This window comes from Leptonychotes weddellii, chromosome 4 (genome assembly GCF_054177405.1).
Source record: "Leptonychotes weddellii isolate Sample4059 chromosome 4, ASM5417740v2, whole genome shotgun sequence".
NCBI classification, from domain to species: Eukaryota; Metazoa; Chordata; class Mammalia; order Carnivora; family Phocidae; genus Leptonychotes; species Leptonychotes weddellii.
The window spans coordinates 11,556,456-11,569,068 of NC_138372.1; the positions used below are offsets into that span (position 1 = coordinate 11,556,456).

Below are 12,613 nucleotides of genomic sequence, written 5' to 3' on the forward strand. Positions count from 1 at the left end.
CCTCTCAGTGAGGCACTTTGTGGGCACCATTATCTCATTTAATCCTTATAACAGTCCCCTATGGGGAGGGGATTCTTGTGGTTCTCCTTCAGAAGAGGGGGCCAGGGACCAGAGCAGTGGAATCAATCTTACTGTCACAGCGAGGAAGCGGAGAGTCGGGACCCAACCAGATTTGATCCCAGAGGTCACGCTCCTCAAAACGATACCTGGGGCACGATGGTGACACAAGGGGGCACCTGAGGACCCCCACCCGCCACCACAGGGCCAGAGACTGCTTTAGAGCAGGGGCAGCCCTGAGTACCGCGGGGCCCCCCATTTCCCACCGGGCAGGTGGCCCCTCTCTGGGAGCAGGATGGAGGCAGGGGTGGGCTCACCGCTCAGGGTGCCCCGCGTGGTTCCAGTGCCAAGGGTCAGGAGCAGCGTGAGGAGGGAGTTTGGGAATTCTTTGTAGGGCCAGACTGGGGGCTGCATCGGAGTTACCTGTTCCAAAGAGCCCCGTTATTGCGTTGGTGAGCCCCGGTTTGGATCTTGTTCAAGTTGGTAATGAAGGAGGACTCGTGCTTGGAACCAGCTCCCTGTTTGGGTCCGCGTCCCGGGTCCAACTCCACCCCAGGACAGCAGGATTCAGGGCAAAGCCGTTTTGTGGTTGACACCACCCCCCAGTCTCCCTGCCACCGCCCCCCCCCCCACGCCCAGTCCAGCCTCTCTGCTGCCTTCCCACAGCCCCAGGCAGTGCCTTCTCCCAGGTGTGCCATTAAATACAAGGGGATGGGCTGGACCCCTGGCCTACGGAGGGAGAAGCAGCCTGCCCCTGGGGAAAAAGACCTGGACGCACCTTGGGTCCAATCATGGAGCTTCTGGACTTCAGACAAATTGCTCTACATCTTTAAGCCTCAGTTTCCTCATCTGTAAAATGGGGCTGATCCCACCCCTCGTGGGATGGCCCGCCCCCTCGTGGGGCTGGCAGGAAGACACGGATTTCCGACGCCCCCTCGCAGGTGGGGAGAAGAGAGAGCAGCTGCAAGAGGCGCATCTTGCTTGGGGAAGGTGGCGCATTGCCACAGGGCGGGGGAGGGTTGGGACTGAAGGGTTGGTTGCTTTGAGAGCTCAGCCAGAGCTATGCTGGGCCATGTGGCGCAGGCCTCTGGGTCCCCTGGGACGCGTGCAGGGCTTGTGTTTCAGGAGGGCCTCGGACGCTGCCTGGCCAGCTCGCCCTGCCTTGGGTGGGCTGAGTATTTTTAGCTCTGAGTTTGCAAAGGTTCTTTTATGCCCAGACCTCTCTTGTGGCACAAAACAGACGGCGCCCTCCCTGAGACAGGCAGAGCTTGGGCCTGAAGACAGGGACTGGAGCCAGACTGGACCCTAGTGGGCTTTGGAAGGCAGGCCTCCTCCACTCCCCGTGGCCTGCCGGCCTGCGCAGCAGTGCTGGGCCTCGCCCTCTGAGGCCACAGCTGGAAGCTGCCTGCCCTTCCTTGGAAAGCTGAGTGCATGCCCGGGTCGCTCACCTGCCTGCGCGGGGAAGGCCCGTGTGTGCACCTGCCCACCAGAGGGGCTGAGGGGGGCGGCCCTTGGGGCCCCGGGGTCCTGTCCCCTCTCTGGGCCACATGCTTCTGACTCATCAGAACAGGAACGTGGTCTTTTTGGGAGTGAGTTTTTAAAAATAGTCCAAGTCCTTCCTCCAGCTCTGCCCCACCCCTCTCTGATCACACCCTGGCGTTGGCCCCAGACCTCTTCCCACACTGGTTTTGGGGAACCGCCTCTTGCCCAACTTGGCAGTGGATCTGTTTGTGAAGCTCTCCTGGGAAGAGCTGTCCTGGCCACAGGCTGATTTCCGAGAGGAAGAGGCACAGCCCCAGGAGTGGGGACCCCATGGGCCTTGGCCACCTTCTCCCTGCCCCTGGTGGTGGGGGTGGGACTGAGCCCGGGGCCGGCGTGGGACCAGGGATCCCTTCACTCATTTGGCAGGTGTGTGTTGAGGTGTGCTGTGTACCAGCACCGCCCCAGGGCTGTGGAGAGATTAGTGAGCAAAATGCTCAGGCTCCTGCCTTTGTCGAGTACACATTCTAGCAGGAGGAAGCTGAAAGAAACAACGGAAACGTCCAGATGTCCAGAGGCATTAAATGCTAGGAAGACAGGGCAGCGGCGTGATGGGGATGTGTGTGTACTGTTTCAAAGAGGACAGATGGGGAAGGCCTGTCTTTGAGCGGAGCTCCGAAGCAGGTGATGGAGCCATCCATGCGTATGTCTGGGGGAAGAGCTTTCCAGGCAGAGGAACAGCAGGTGCAAAGGCCCTGAGGTAGGGGCGTGTGTGGGTGTTTGAGGAGCTGCACCATAGTCGTTGTGACTGGAGTAGAGTAAGCTATGTGGGGAGAGGTAGGATCTGCAGTCTGGGAGGTCATGGGGGGCTACACCGTGTAGAGCCTTATAGGCCAAAGTGAGGACCCTGGCTTCTACTCTGAGGTAGGAAAGCACTGGAGGGTTTGAGCAGAGGCATAACTGGGCTGCTGTGTGGAGAACAAAGTACGTGGGGTGGGGGGTGAAAGTGGAAACAGGAGACCAGTCAGGGGCTATTTTAATGGTCCAGATGAGAGGAATGATGGTTTGGCCCAGGGTGGCAGCAGGGGAGGTGGCGAGAAGGGGTCAGAGTCTGGACGGGTTTAAAAGGTAGAGCCAACAAGGCTTGCTGAGGGATGGGACGTGGGGGTGAGAGAGAGGGGCAGTCAAGGTGAGGCGGAGGCTTGAGCCCCAGCCCCTGGCAGGCTGGCGCGGCCATCAGGTGAGCTGGGAGGCTGGGAGGAGTCGGGGAGTGGCCAGGGGTTGGTGTGGACGTTGACTTGGGATGCCCGGCCGACCATGGAGCGGACATGCCGAGGAGGCATGTGGGGAGAAGCCTGGATGGAGTTCAAGGGAAGGTCAGGCCGGAGGTGTCACTGCAGAGAGGGTGTCCAAAACCGCGAAACAGGCGAGGATGCACCCTGGAAGGCATTTTCAAGTCGGGTCAGAGTCCTGAGCCCAGGAGTGGCCCCCTGGTCCTGCGGGAGGAAAGGGGGTGGGGTGGGTGCCCTCCCAGAGGTAGGGGAGCAGACAGAGGGTTGCAGGAAGGGAGAGATGGGGCCCAGGCACGTTCATTGGCTTTGGCATCTTGGAGCAGTGGGGGCGGACACCCCCCCCGACCTAGATAGTTCAGCAGAGAATGGGGGGATCCTGGAAAAGGGGTGCAGGCAATGTTCATGCAAGGGGAGCAGGGGAATCTGGTGGTGGCTTGAGCCCACGTGGGATTGGTGAGGTTTTTGGGTATTTGATCCTTAAGAAGAGTGGTCATGCGCCATCTTTATGTTGGCCAGGAATGATCGGAAGAGAGGAGCCGAGGTGTCTCTTGGCCGCCTCACCTTCTTCCCAGAAAGACACCCCCCTCCTCACATCCTCCCCCCTCCGCCAACCCCCAGGTTCCCCCTGGCATCAGCTCAGAGTCCAGGGTCCTTCCTGTTGTGTAAGTGGAGTCCGCGCGTCTAAGAGGGGTGGTGCCGGCGTTTCCCCATCTGAAGGCCCACGGGCTGAAGAGACATGGGTCTCTGAGCCCCTGGGGTGGGAAGTAGGAGGCACATGGCCCGTATGGGGCAATGCTGGAGTCCAGTGATGTGAGGCCATCTCCCTGACCGAACCCCGAATTCTCTGCTTGTGGAAGCCAGTCCACGCGGCCTGCGGAGGGGGAAGCGTGCAGCCCCCACAGAGAGGGGATGCTTGCTGGGTACAGTGGGAGCTGGGGTGCCTCCCTCAGCTCCAGCCCCTGGAGCCCTGTGGGAGGGTGAGGGCCGAGAGCCACGGCTGCCGGGTGTGGAGGGGGCCGTGGTGGTAGGTCAGCTTCCATCGGCGACCTCTGGGGAGACAGTCCTGAGTCTCCTTGCTGCTGCCTATCGTGCGGGAATGAGCCGTGCCTTCTGGTGAGTTCCCGCCCATGCCAGGCAGCGTGCCTTACCTTATTCATCCCTCCTCCTAACCCGAGATACCTCCCTCTCCCTAGTGCAGACACAGCTAAGCATGTTCTAGCAAGTAGTGGAGCCAGGATTGGAATACGGTTTGACCCCAGAAACCCTGCCCTGGGCTGTGATCTGGAAAGAAACACAGGCCCAGAGTCCACTGGGCTCCCGGTCAGCAAAGCAGGCGAGGCCACCCGTACTTCGTGCTCCTGGAGTGTCCTGCTGGGCAGGTACACCTACAGACCTCCTGTCGCTTGCTGCCTGAGGACAGGAACTTGGGCCTCTCCTTGGGTCCTTTGTCCCCGGGCTGAGCTGGGGCTCTGCGGACAGTAGGCGCGCAGTGAAATTGAGTGGGGGCAAGGATGGGCAAGCGTCCTCACTGTGCAAGCTGCTACAGGTGAGTCTGATCCCCTGGAGGTGAGGGAGGGGGACTTGGAATCCCAGAGAAGCGGGTGCCCCCGGGGTTTTAAGTCCCCCTGGTCTCACTGAGCCTGAAGGCCACTCAGGGACTTTGGGTGCTCCTGGGGCAGCCACCTGATACCTGGGCGTCTGAGGGTGAAGCAGTCAGGGCTCAGCCCCCCTCTCCTCGAGGCTTTAGGTCAGCTTGCAGAATGGCTGGGAGCCACCCTGGCAGTCCCGGCCTCTGCCCTTGGCGTCACCTGCGTGCTGGGGGTGGGTGGCTGGGATGTGCCTCTTGCCTGCTCCCCCCACCCCTGCTTTCACCTGCAGGCTTAGTTGCCTTCCTGGGGAGGTGCCCTTGCCTGGAAGGCCTGGCTCTTCTGGACTCTCTGCCCCTGCCTGGGCTTTTCCTGCAGCCTGCACATTCCTTCCTTCGCCTGCATCAGCTCTGCCCAGACACACCTTCCTTTCCTGCTCCCGCCTTGTGCTTCTGGGGACTCAAGGCAAACCCTTTGCCAGTCTGAGCCTCAGCTTCCCATGTTTGAAAGGGAGGGAAGGAAGCCCACCTCTCAGGTTTGGTTCCAGCATGGAAATGCCCTGTTGCTAGAATGAGCGGGCCGGAGCCACGCTGGCGCTAAGTTGCCTGAGAGGGGGGCTTCTGGGGAAACTGAGGCTCGGAAGGGTAAAGAGGTGGCACAAAGTCGGTGCTGCCCCCTTCTGGCCTCCAGACTGTGGGCCGTGGGGCCCCATCACATGGACCGCCCAGGACGTGGCTGAGGGTCTAGGACCCTCCAGGGGTGAGGGCAGGACAGTTCAGCCAGTAGTAGGAGGCTTTGCCCCCGGCCCTTCAGCCTGGAGCCTCTTGCCTGGGCTGGGTTATGCAGACAGAGCAGTTCATGCTGAGGAGGGAGGGGCCTGGGGACCCGTCTGGGGCAGCCCTGTTTATATGCGTGGTCTGGCAGCTTCTCCAGGCCGGCTCTGGTTTCCCAGGCAACAGCCCCCAGAGATCCCCCCCACCCAGGGGTGCCAAGTGGGTGGGCGCTTCTGCCCAGAGGCCTCCTCCCGGGGGCTGCGCCCCACCTGTCCTGCCTGGGGATCATTGACCAGGGGCACGCCTAGGAAGTCAATGGGGGAAGAAGGTTAGGGGGTGGGGACGCCTCCTCTGGGCTCGGACAGAGCCTCCATTGTCTGAGGCTTCAGCCTTTGACCAAGCCTCACCCCTGCCCATAGCCTGGAGGATGCTCCTCTTAGCGCCCTCCTCCCCCTTCCCGCTAGGGAAGCCCATTAAGTGGCCTGGCATCTAGTGGGTGGGGAGCTGGCCTCCTGGTCCCTCTGGCGTTTGGAGGCTGGGGAGGGGCAAGGAAGTCGCTCCCCCCACTCACCCATGCACTCACCCACCACTTGTTACCCGGCGTGTTACCCGGTGCATGCTCTGCACTGGGGATCCTGTTTAGAACTAGCCCCGGCGGTCCTGCCCTGGCTTTCCCAGCTCACAGCCCAGGGACTCCCCGCTCAGGAGCTGCGTGGCCTTGGGAACATCCCTCAGACTCCGCCTCATCCATTAGAGGAATTAAATTAACATTTGATTTGATGAAACTGTTCAGCATGCTTGGTGCCAGGCCGTGGAGTGGCATCAGGGGATGTCAGCTGTCATTTTGAAGACGATCATTTCACGACCTCAAGGGTGGTGAGGGTCACAAAGGACAGGGCCGGCAGTCTGGTGGGCCGTCGGGCTGGACTTAGTGGGGCAGTCTGCAGAATGGGACGACTGTCCTCAAAGAGCAGCAGGAACTCCGGGCAGGGAACTAGCCTGTATTGAGACCCCACCAGTGGGGGTCAGATGTCATTTCATTTACACTTGCACAGGACAGTTGAGGACAGGAGGCCCCGAGGGGGGATAGCTTCCTGCCATCTCACACGTCTCTCACCCGGGCTCTGGGCTCTGGACGTGTGCCTCTTTCCATCCGGCAGGAAGCCCGCACCCACAGCTGCCCGAGGCCTGGGGACACGCCGGCCTTATGGGTTCCACAGCAAGTAGGTCCCAGGCTGGTGAAGGTTCTCAGCCTCTGGGCTTAGCTCAGTGCCGTTCAGCGGCTGTTGTCCTGCGTGTGGGCTGGTGCTCTAGGCACGGAGATGGAAAGAAGTCATAATCCACTGGGGGGGGGGGTGTGCTGTTATAATAGGGGCTGCACGTGTCCCAGAATCACTGTGCCCTTTGAAAATAGACTTTCCCTGGCTGCATCCCTGAGCTGTCAGAGTTGTGGGCTTGGAACACATGTATTTTTTTTTTTTTTTTTAAGCTTCACAGCCAGCTTTGGGAACCACTTCATGAAATGGGTCTGGAGAGGAGAAACTGGGTCTGGGTTTTGAAGGTTAAGTAGGAGTTTACTTGCTGGTTGTGAGCGGGAGTTCTACCCGGAAGGAATAAACAGCCTGAGCAAAAGGCCCAGGAATATAAAACAGTTGGCAAGGTCATGGGCCTCAAGGGCCTTCATGAAGGCTGGAGCGGAGTTCCCAGTCAGGCAGGGGCCTGGGAGCAGCTGAGCCCCGAGAGAGGGCAGTGGAGAGGGGCAGGGGCGAGTCATTGAGGGCCTTGCTTGGGTCCTAGGCTTCCTTCTGAAGGCGACAAGGAAGGGTCTGAGGGTGTATGTGTTGTGGAATGGTCACTGTGGCAGCAGGGAGTCGGAGGCCGGTCAGCCAAGGGTCTGTCTGACAAAAGGCCAAAAGCCACAGAAACCTCTGGGAGGCCCAGTTGCTCGGAGGAGCCCTGGTCCTGACCAGCCCAAGCACCGGCTCTTGCTCTCCTGTCCCACACATTCCTCCTGGCTTCCAGGAGGCGCACATGGTGCCTCTGAGACCAGGCTTGAGGTGGGTGCCTGGGCCAGAACCTATTTCTTACTTGTCTCCAACCTTTCCTATAGCAAGGCTGCCTGACTTGGATAGGCCAACACCTGCTGCTTCCCCAGTTTCTGGGACTGAATTTCTGCCTGTCTGGACCCCTGCCCACCCTCCCCTCTCCGCCCCTCCCCCATGGGCCTCTCTCTTCAGAGGCCAGCCCTCCTCGTCAGCCTCCCTGACTTTCAGGAGCCCTCCAGGGGTATTTCTCCAGGTCCCATCCAGGAAAGAGGGGTGGGGCCACTCAGTTTATAGGGGGTGGGAGATGGCTCAGAGTGGGGTGAGCTAGGGAGGAGAGGCAGGTGCAGGCTGGCGGAGGGTTTCCGACTGGGCCTCTGGGCTGGATGGACCTTGAACTCTAGAGGGAGGAGGAACTGATAAGCTCTTGGATTAAATTAGAGCCGGGAAGACACCTGCTCTGGTGAGCAGGGCTGCAGGGAGTGGAGGGAAGTGCTCATTGCTGGCTGCTCTGAGCAAGCTGGGTGGTCTGGGTCACTGAGCTTACCCCGCTGGGGCCCACCCTGCAGCCCGGGAGCTGGGGCTTCTTCCCTGGCTCCTCTGTATCTTGCCCTGCCTGAATGTGGCCGAAAAGTACAGCCTCCCACTAGCTGTTCTGCCCAGTGTAGCCGGAAAGAGCACTGTTCAGGGGGTCTGCCTGCCCGTCCGGTCTTGGCAGTTGTTTTCAAAGAGCTGGCCCCCCGCGAGAAAAAAGTCCTCTATGACCCTGCTGCCCAAGCGCAGCCCAGATCTAGCAACAGATGTCACCCTTTACCTGCTGCCCTAAGGTCTCTGCCTCTGCAGAGGGTGAGTTGTGGCCCCTTCCCTCCGAGGCTCGGCTTCCACACCTGAAAAGCCAGAACAGAGCCGTGTTCAGCATAAGGGCTTCCTGGTTCTGACCTGCTGTGATGTTTTTGCCTTAATGTTCTTTTTAAAATAATGGGAACGGTTATTTTTGTTGTCCCTTCTTGTAATGCTCACCTGAGCCCAACACTATTGCTGTCTGCGTGGGTTTCCTTCAGGGCCTTTTCCTCTGTGCACTCTTCAAGCATAATCCGAACCGCTTCTGTACTCTGTTGGCCACCAGCCGGACGGCCTCTTTTGCCAGAGACTGTCCTGGCAGGAAGGTTCTGGAGCCCTTTTCAGAGAGAGAGGCTCATTTCAGGGACATCACAACACCTTTTTTCTGACTCAGGCTCCCACCTTGAGAGCTCCCAGACCATGTGTAGCTCAAGGAAGACTTAAAAAAAAAAAAAAATAGGAAATAGCCAAGTGACTCCACCTGTTAGCTTAAGCATGGTCACTCCCATGACCTGGCTCCTTGCTTGTAGCAGCCTGGGAAATAGTCTGCACGGGATCTGTCATGCCCATTTTACAGAGGGGAAGCCCAAGGCTGTGAGAGGCTGAGGACAGGCCTGTGGTTGCACCGAGAGGAGAGACAGAGCCCAGCCTGCAGGCGGATCCGGCTGCCCCAGGTGCTTTCCCCAGTTCCCCATAGTGTGAAGTCCGCCTGTGAACCTCCCGCGGGGGCGCTTCCACTCCTGGGGTATGGAATCCAGGCACAGGGTCCCGATTGCTGTCTCCCATTTTGGTGCTTACAGCTTCAAGGGTGGGCATCTTGGCGCTGACTGAGCCTCCTGGCGGTGTGTGGTTGGCCCCAGGTATGCTGCTGGGAGCCCCATGGGGCAGGTAGTGAGACCCCCTTTGTACACTCATGAGGCTCAGTTCACCTGCTAGTGGAGATGAGACTCCAAACTGAGTCCCCAGCTCCCAGGGTGGAGCTGTGCTCACCACAGCCTGTGTTATGAGTGTGAATGACAGCCATATACCAGTGTGACCCGGGGACCCTTCCAAGAGCTTTACATGTATTTACTCTTAATTGTCTTAATAACCTGGTGAGGTGCTACTTTTTATTTATTTTATTTTATTTTAGGGAGAGAGAGAGAGAGGTGGGGCAGAGAGAGAGGGAGAGAGAGAATCTAAGCAGATTCCATGTCCAGTGCAGAGCCCGACGTGAGGTTCTTTCTCACAACCCTAAGATCATGACCTGAGCCAAAATCAAAATCAAAAGTTGGATGTTTAATTGACTGAGCCACCCTGGTGCCCGAGGTATCTACATTTTAGTCCCCGTTTTGCAGATGAGTAAACTGAGGCCCAGAGATGGAGGCTAAGTAACTCATCCAAGGTGTCATAGCTCCTGAGTGGGGGGACCCAGGTGCTGTCAGGTATCCTGAACTTTTTCCTAAGTGTTGTGCCATGAGGATCTGTGGTGGTGGTGATGGTTGTCCTGAGAGACCCCTGCTCCCTCACCTGCATCCTTCTGAGGCTAGGGGCACGTGTGTACAGATGGTGGCCACAGGGCTGTGGGTGTGCATGGGGCTTGTGGGTCCGTGTCCTTGCCTGGGGACCTCACTGCCCCAGGGTAGCCTGTAGCAGACACCCCCAGATTCTAGCCCCAAAGTCCAGAGAGGCAGTGTGGTTAGAGGAGGGAGAGGAGGGTTTGGGGCCAAGGCCCCCACTGAATCCTCATGTTGGCATCTGTTCCCTTGCCTCTGTGACCTCAGGCAGATCCCTCCTTCTCTGTGCCTTGGTTTCCTCATCTGTAAATACCATAGGGCAGATAAAGCTTTGGGCTGCATAAATGCTGGTGTCTCTCTTCCTTCCTGGGGAAAGCCCTGGGCTTGGATCAGGGGGCAGGAATCAACCCTAAAGGGTGAGGAAAAAGGGGAGGACAGCTTTCTGGCCTGGAGGGAAAGGATCCTGGGTTTCTGCATCATCAAAAAATTGTAGGGGCACCTGGGTGGCTCAGTCCTTAGGCGTCTGCGTTCCGCTCAGGTCATGATCCCAGGGTCCTGGGATTGGGCCCCGCATCAGGGGGGGAGCCTGCTTCTCCCTCTCCCACCGCCCCCCCCCCCGGCTTGTGTGCTCTCTCTCGCTGTGTCTCTCTCTGTCAAATAAATAAGATCTTAAAAAAAAAACTGTATCTGAGCAGCAGTTTGCATACGGGCTGGGGCTAGGTGCCTCCCTTTTCCCTCCTGTAAAATGGGCCTCAGTCTCCCTGCTCCTTCCTAAGTGGTTCCGAATGAGCCCCAGGGAGAAGGACCCTGTATGAGGAGGGCTGTATGGCTGTTGTCGGATCTTTCGACTCGCAAGGGAATTTGCAGCCATTTTAGTTTGTTTCCCGAAGCCCTCTGCTGAAGATAAAATTTTAGTCTTGACAGTTTTGAGAGCGATGCTATGAGGCACAGCCACCTACTTAGTGGAAAGTAATTTGCGTTCAACCGAAATGAGAACTGCAATTCTCCTCTTTGACCCGGCCGGTCCACTTCTAGGCACATGCCCTACAGGCTCTTGTATCCATTTGCTTAAGGCCCTGTGTATGGAGGACGTCAGTCGCTGCGTTGTTCATAACGCCCAAACCCCGGGAACCCCTCAGTGTCCAGTGGTAGAGATTACATCAGTTATGGTATATCCAAAAAAAAAAAAAAAAAAAAATCCCCACAGTGCACGGCCGTTCAGAAGAATGAGGCTGATGTCTATGTCCTGGTGTGAAATGATCACCAAGGTTCTTAAGCTTTAAAAAAAAGAAGGTATAACATAGCAAGTGCAGGGATCACCCCCCCGCCCCCCCCCCGGCCCCCTGCCGTGTGAAACAAGACACGTACACAGATACGGGGATAAGCAGGCTCACTCATGGAACGTTCAGGACTCCCAAGGACCTAGTGAAGGCAGTCGCTTCGGGGGATTGGGGTGGACTGTGCACCCTTATGTCGTCTGGGTTTTGAGAGGCCCTGGAGTATGGTTACCTAATGAGCGCAGCCTTGGGGGCCCACGGCCTGGGTTCAAACCCCGGCTCTGCCCCTTAGTAGATGTGTGATCTTGGGCAACTTACTTAACCACTCTGGGCCTCATTTTCTCATAGTTTGGATTAATAGCTGTTAATATTTGTAAAGTGCTGCGAATAGCATCTGAGACATAGAAGGCATTATGGGAATGTTTGCTGTTATTACTTAATTGCCATTTAAGTGCTTTCTATGTTTATTTAGGAAGCTAGTTAAGAAAAATAAAGGCTTTAGGATCGGAGAGGAGAACTGGCACCAGCCAGTTTGTGGCAGGGGCTGATTGGACTGGACGGCTCGTGCTTTCCCTCCAGGACTGATTCTCCCCTCCACAGAAAGGTCTAGAAGGACAGCTCCTAGCTCAGGATCAGAGGTGCCAGGGCAGAGTGGGGAGAGCCCTTTCCCTCACCACTTGGACTTCTGGCGAGGTTGGCCGCAGGCCCTGGGAAGCCCAGTACAGCCCCCACTTTGAGGCCAGGGATAACTGTGCTCCCAGCTCCAAGCTTTTGGGATTCTGCCCCTCCCTCTGGCCATCTGCCTCTCTGTATCCCTTTACTTCCTATACACCCATGTGCTAAGGCCAGTGGCCCCTCGCCAGTTGGCCAACCCTGTGGGGCAGGACGGGGAGAGACAGAGAGTGAATGGTCTTCAGCGGGGCTGCAGGCGGGGCTGGTGTGAGGAGCCGGACTCCAGGGAGCTGTGGTCACTGGGGGGCCAGGACGAGGAAGTGTCCGGCCACGTCCATGATAGTTCAGGCATGATCCAGCCTCTGGAACACAGGGGCCGGAGCATGATCCTGACCTCTGGGGCTGGATTTCCCCTGCAAGCCAGATGGGAGGAAGGGGCTTGTCTAGTGGGCCCCACTAGGGTGCCCGGGGTCGCTGGGCACTGAGCAAAAGGAAGGTCTGTGGTGGTACGAGTTTTCTGGGAAGATGTGGTTACAGCGCTGCCGTGGCTGGTTTTCTGGGTTAATGATTTATGGTGGGGTGGGGGCTGGGCCCTTTCTGGCTCCTTCCTGTGCTCCGAGAGCTGCTGGGGAAGGAGTGGGAGAGCTGGTGGGCTGGAGAGCACAGGTCTTGAGCCAATGACCCCTCTCTGCTTGTTGAAACTTTGCCCTTGAACCGCATCTAATTAGATTTCTGGCCTTTTTTTTTTTTTTTTACAGGTGAGCGGCTGGGACAGTGCTGGTTTGAGCTGGACCTTGTCTGATGGCTTCCTCCACCCCTCCTCCACAGGCTGCCATAGGTACCGTACCCCAGGCTTCCTATTCGTCCCTCCTCTGAACGGGCCACGGGGCTGGTGGAGGGCACTAGCTTTGGAGCAGGCTGACCCTGGGTGTGAATCCTGCTCTGCTGGTGCTTAGCTCTCCTTCTCACAGAGCAGGCTCCAGACCAGGGGTGATCCTTTACCTAAATCCCCTGGAGATTTTAAACCTTTTTTCTTTTTTTTTTAAAGATTTTTTTATTTATTCATTTGAGACACAGAGATACAGAGAGAGAGAGAGAG

The 12,613-nt window shown here is 57.8% G+C and overlaps 1 protein-coding gene across 7 annotated transcripts in view; it reads left to right on the forward strand.

The window, feature by feature from the left end:
- Positions 1–12,613, forward strand: part of ARHGEF10L (Rho guanine nucleotide exchange factor 10 like) — a 160,344-nt gene that overhangs the window by 40,265 nt on the left and 107,466 nt on the right. For 6 of the 7 annotated variants that reach the window (XR_014144693.1, XM_081817586.1, XM_081817583.1 and 3 more), the window contains exon 2: positions 12,273–12,352. Coding sequence is in view for 6 of the 7 variants with exons in the window: in XM_081817586.1 (XP_081673712.1) it covers positions 12,316–12,352 (37 nt within the window). In the remaining variant the exon portion in view is untranslated. Of the gene's footprint in view, positions 1–12,121; positions 12,181–12,272; positions 12,353–12,613 lie in introns of those variants that run through there. The other variant, XM_081817584.1, reaches the window with a different exon arrangement.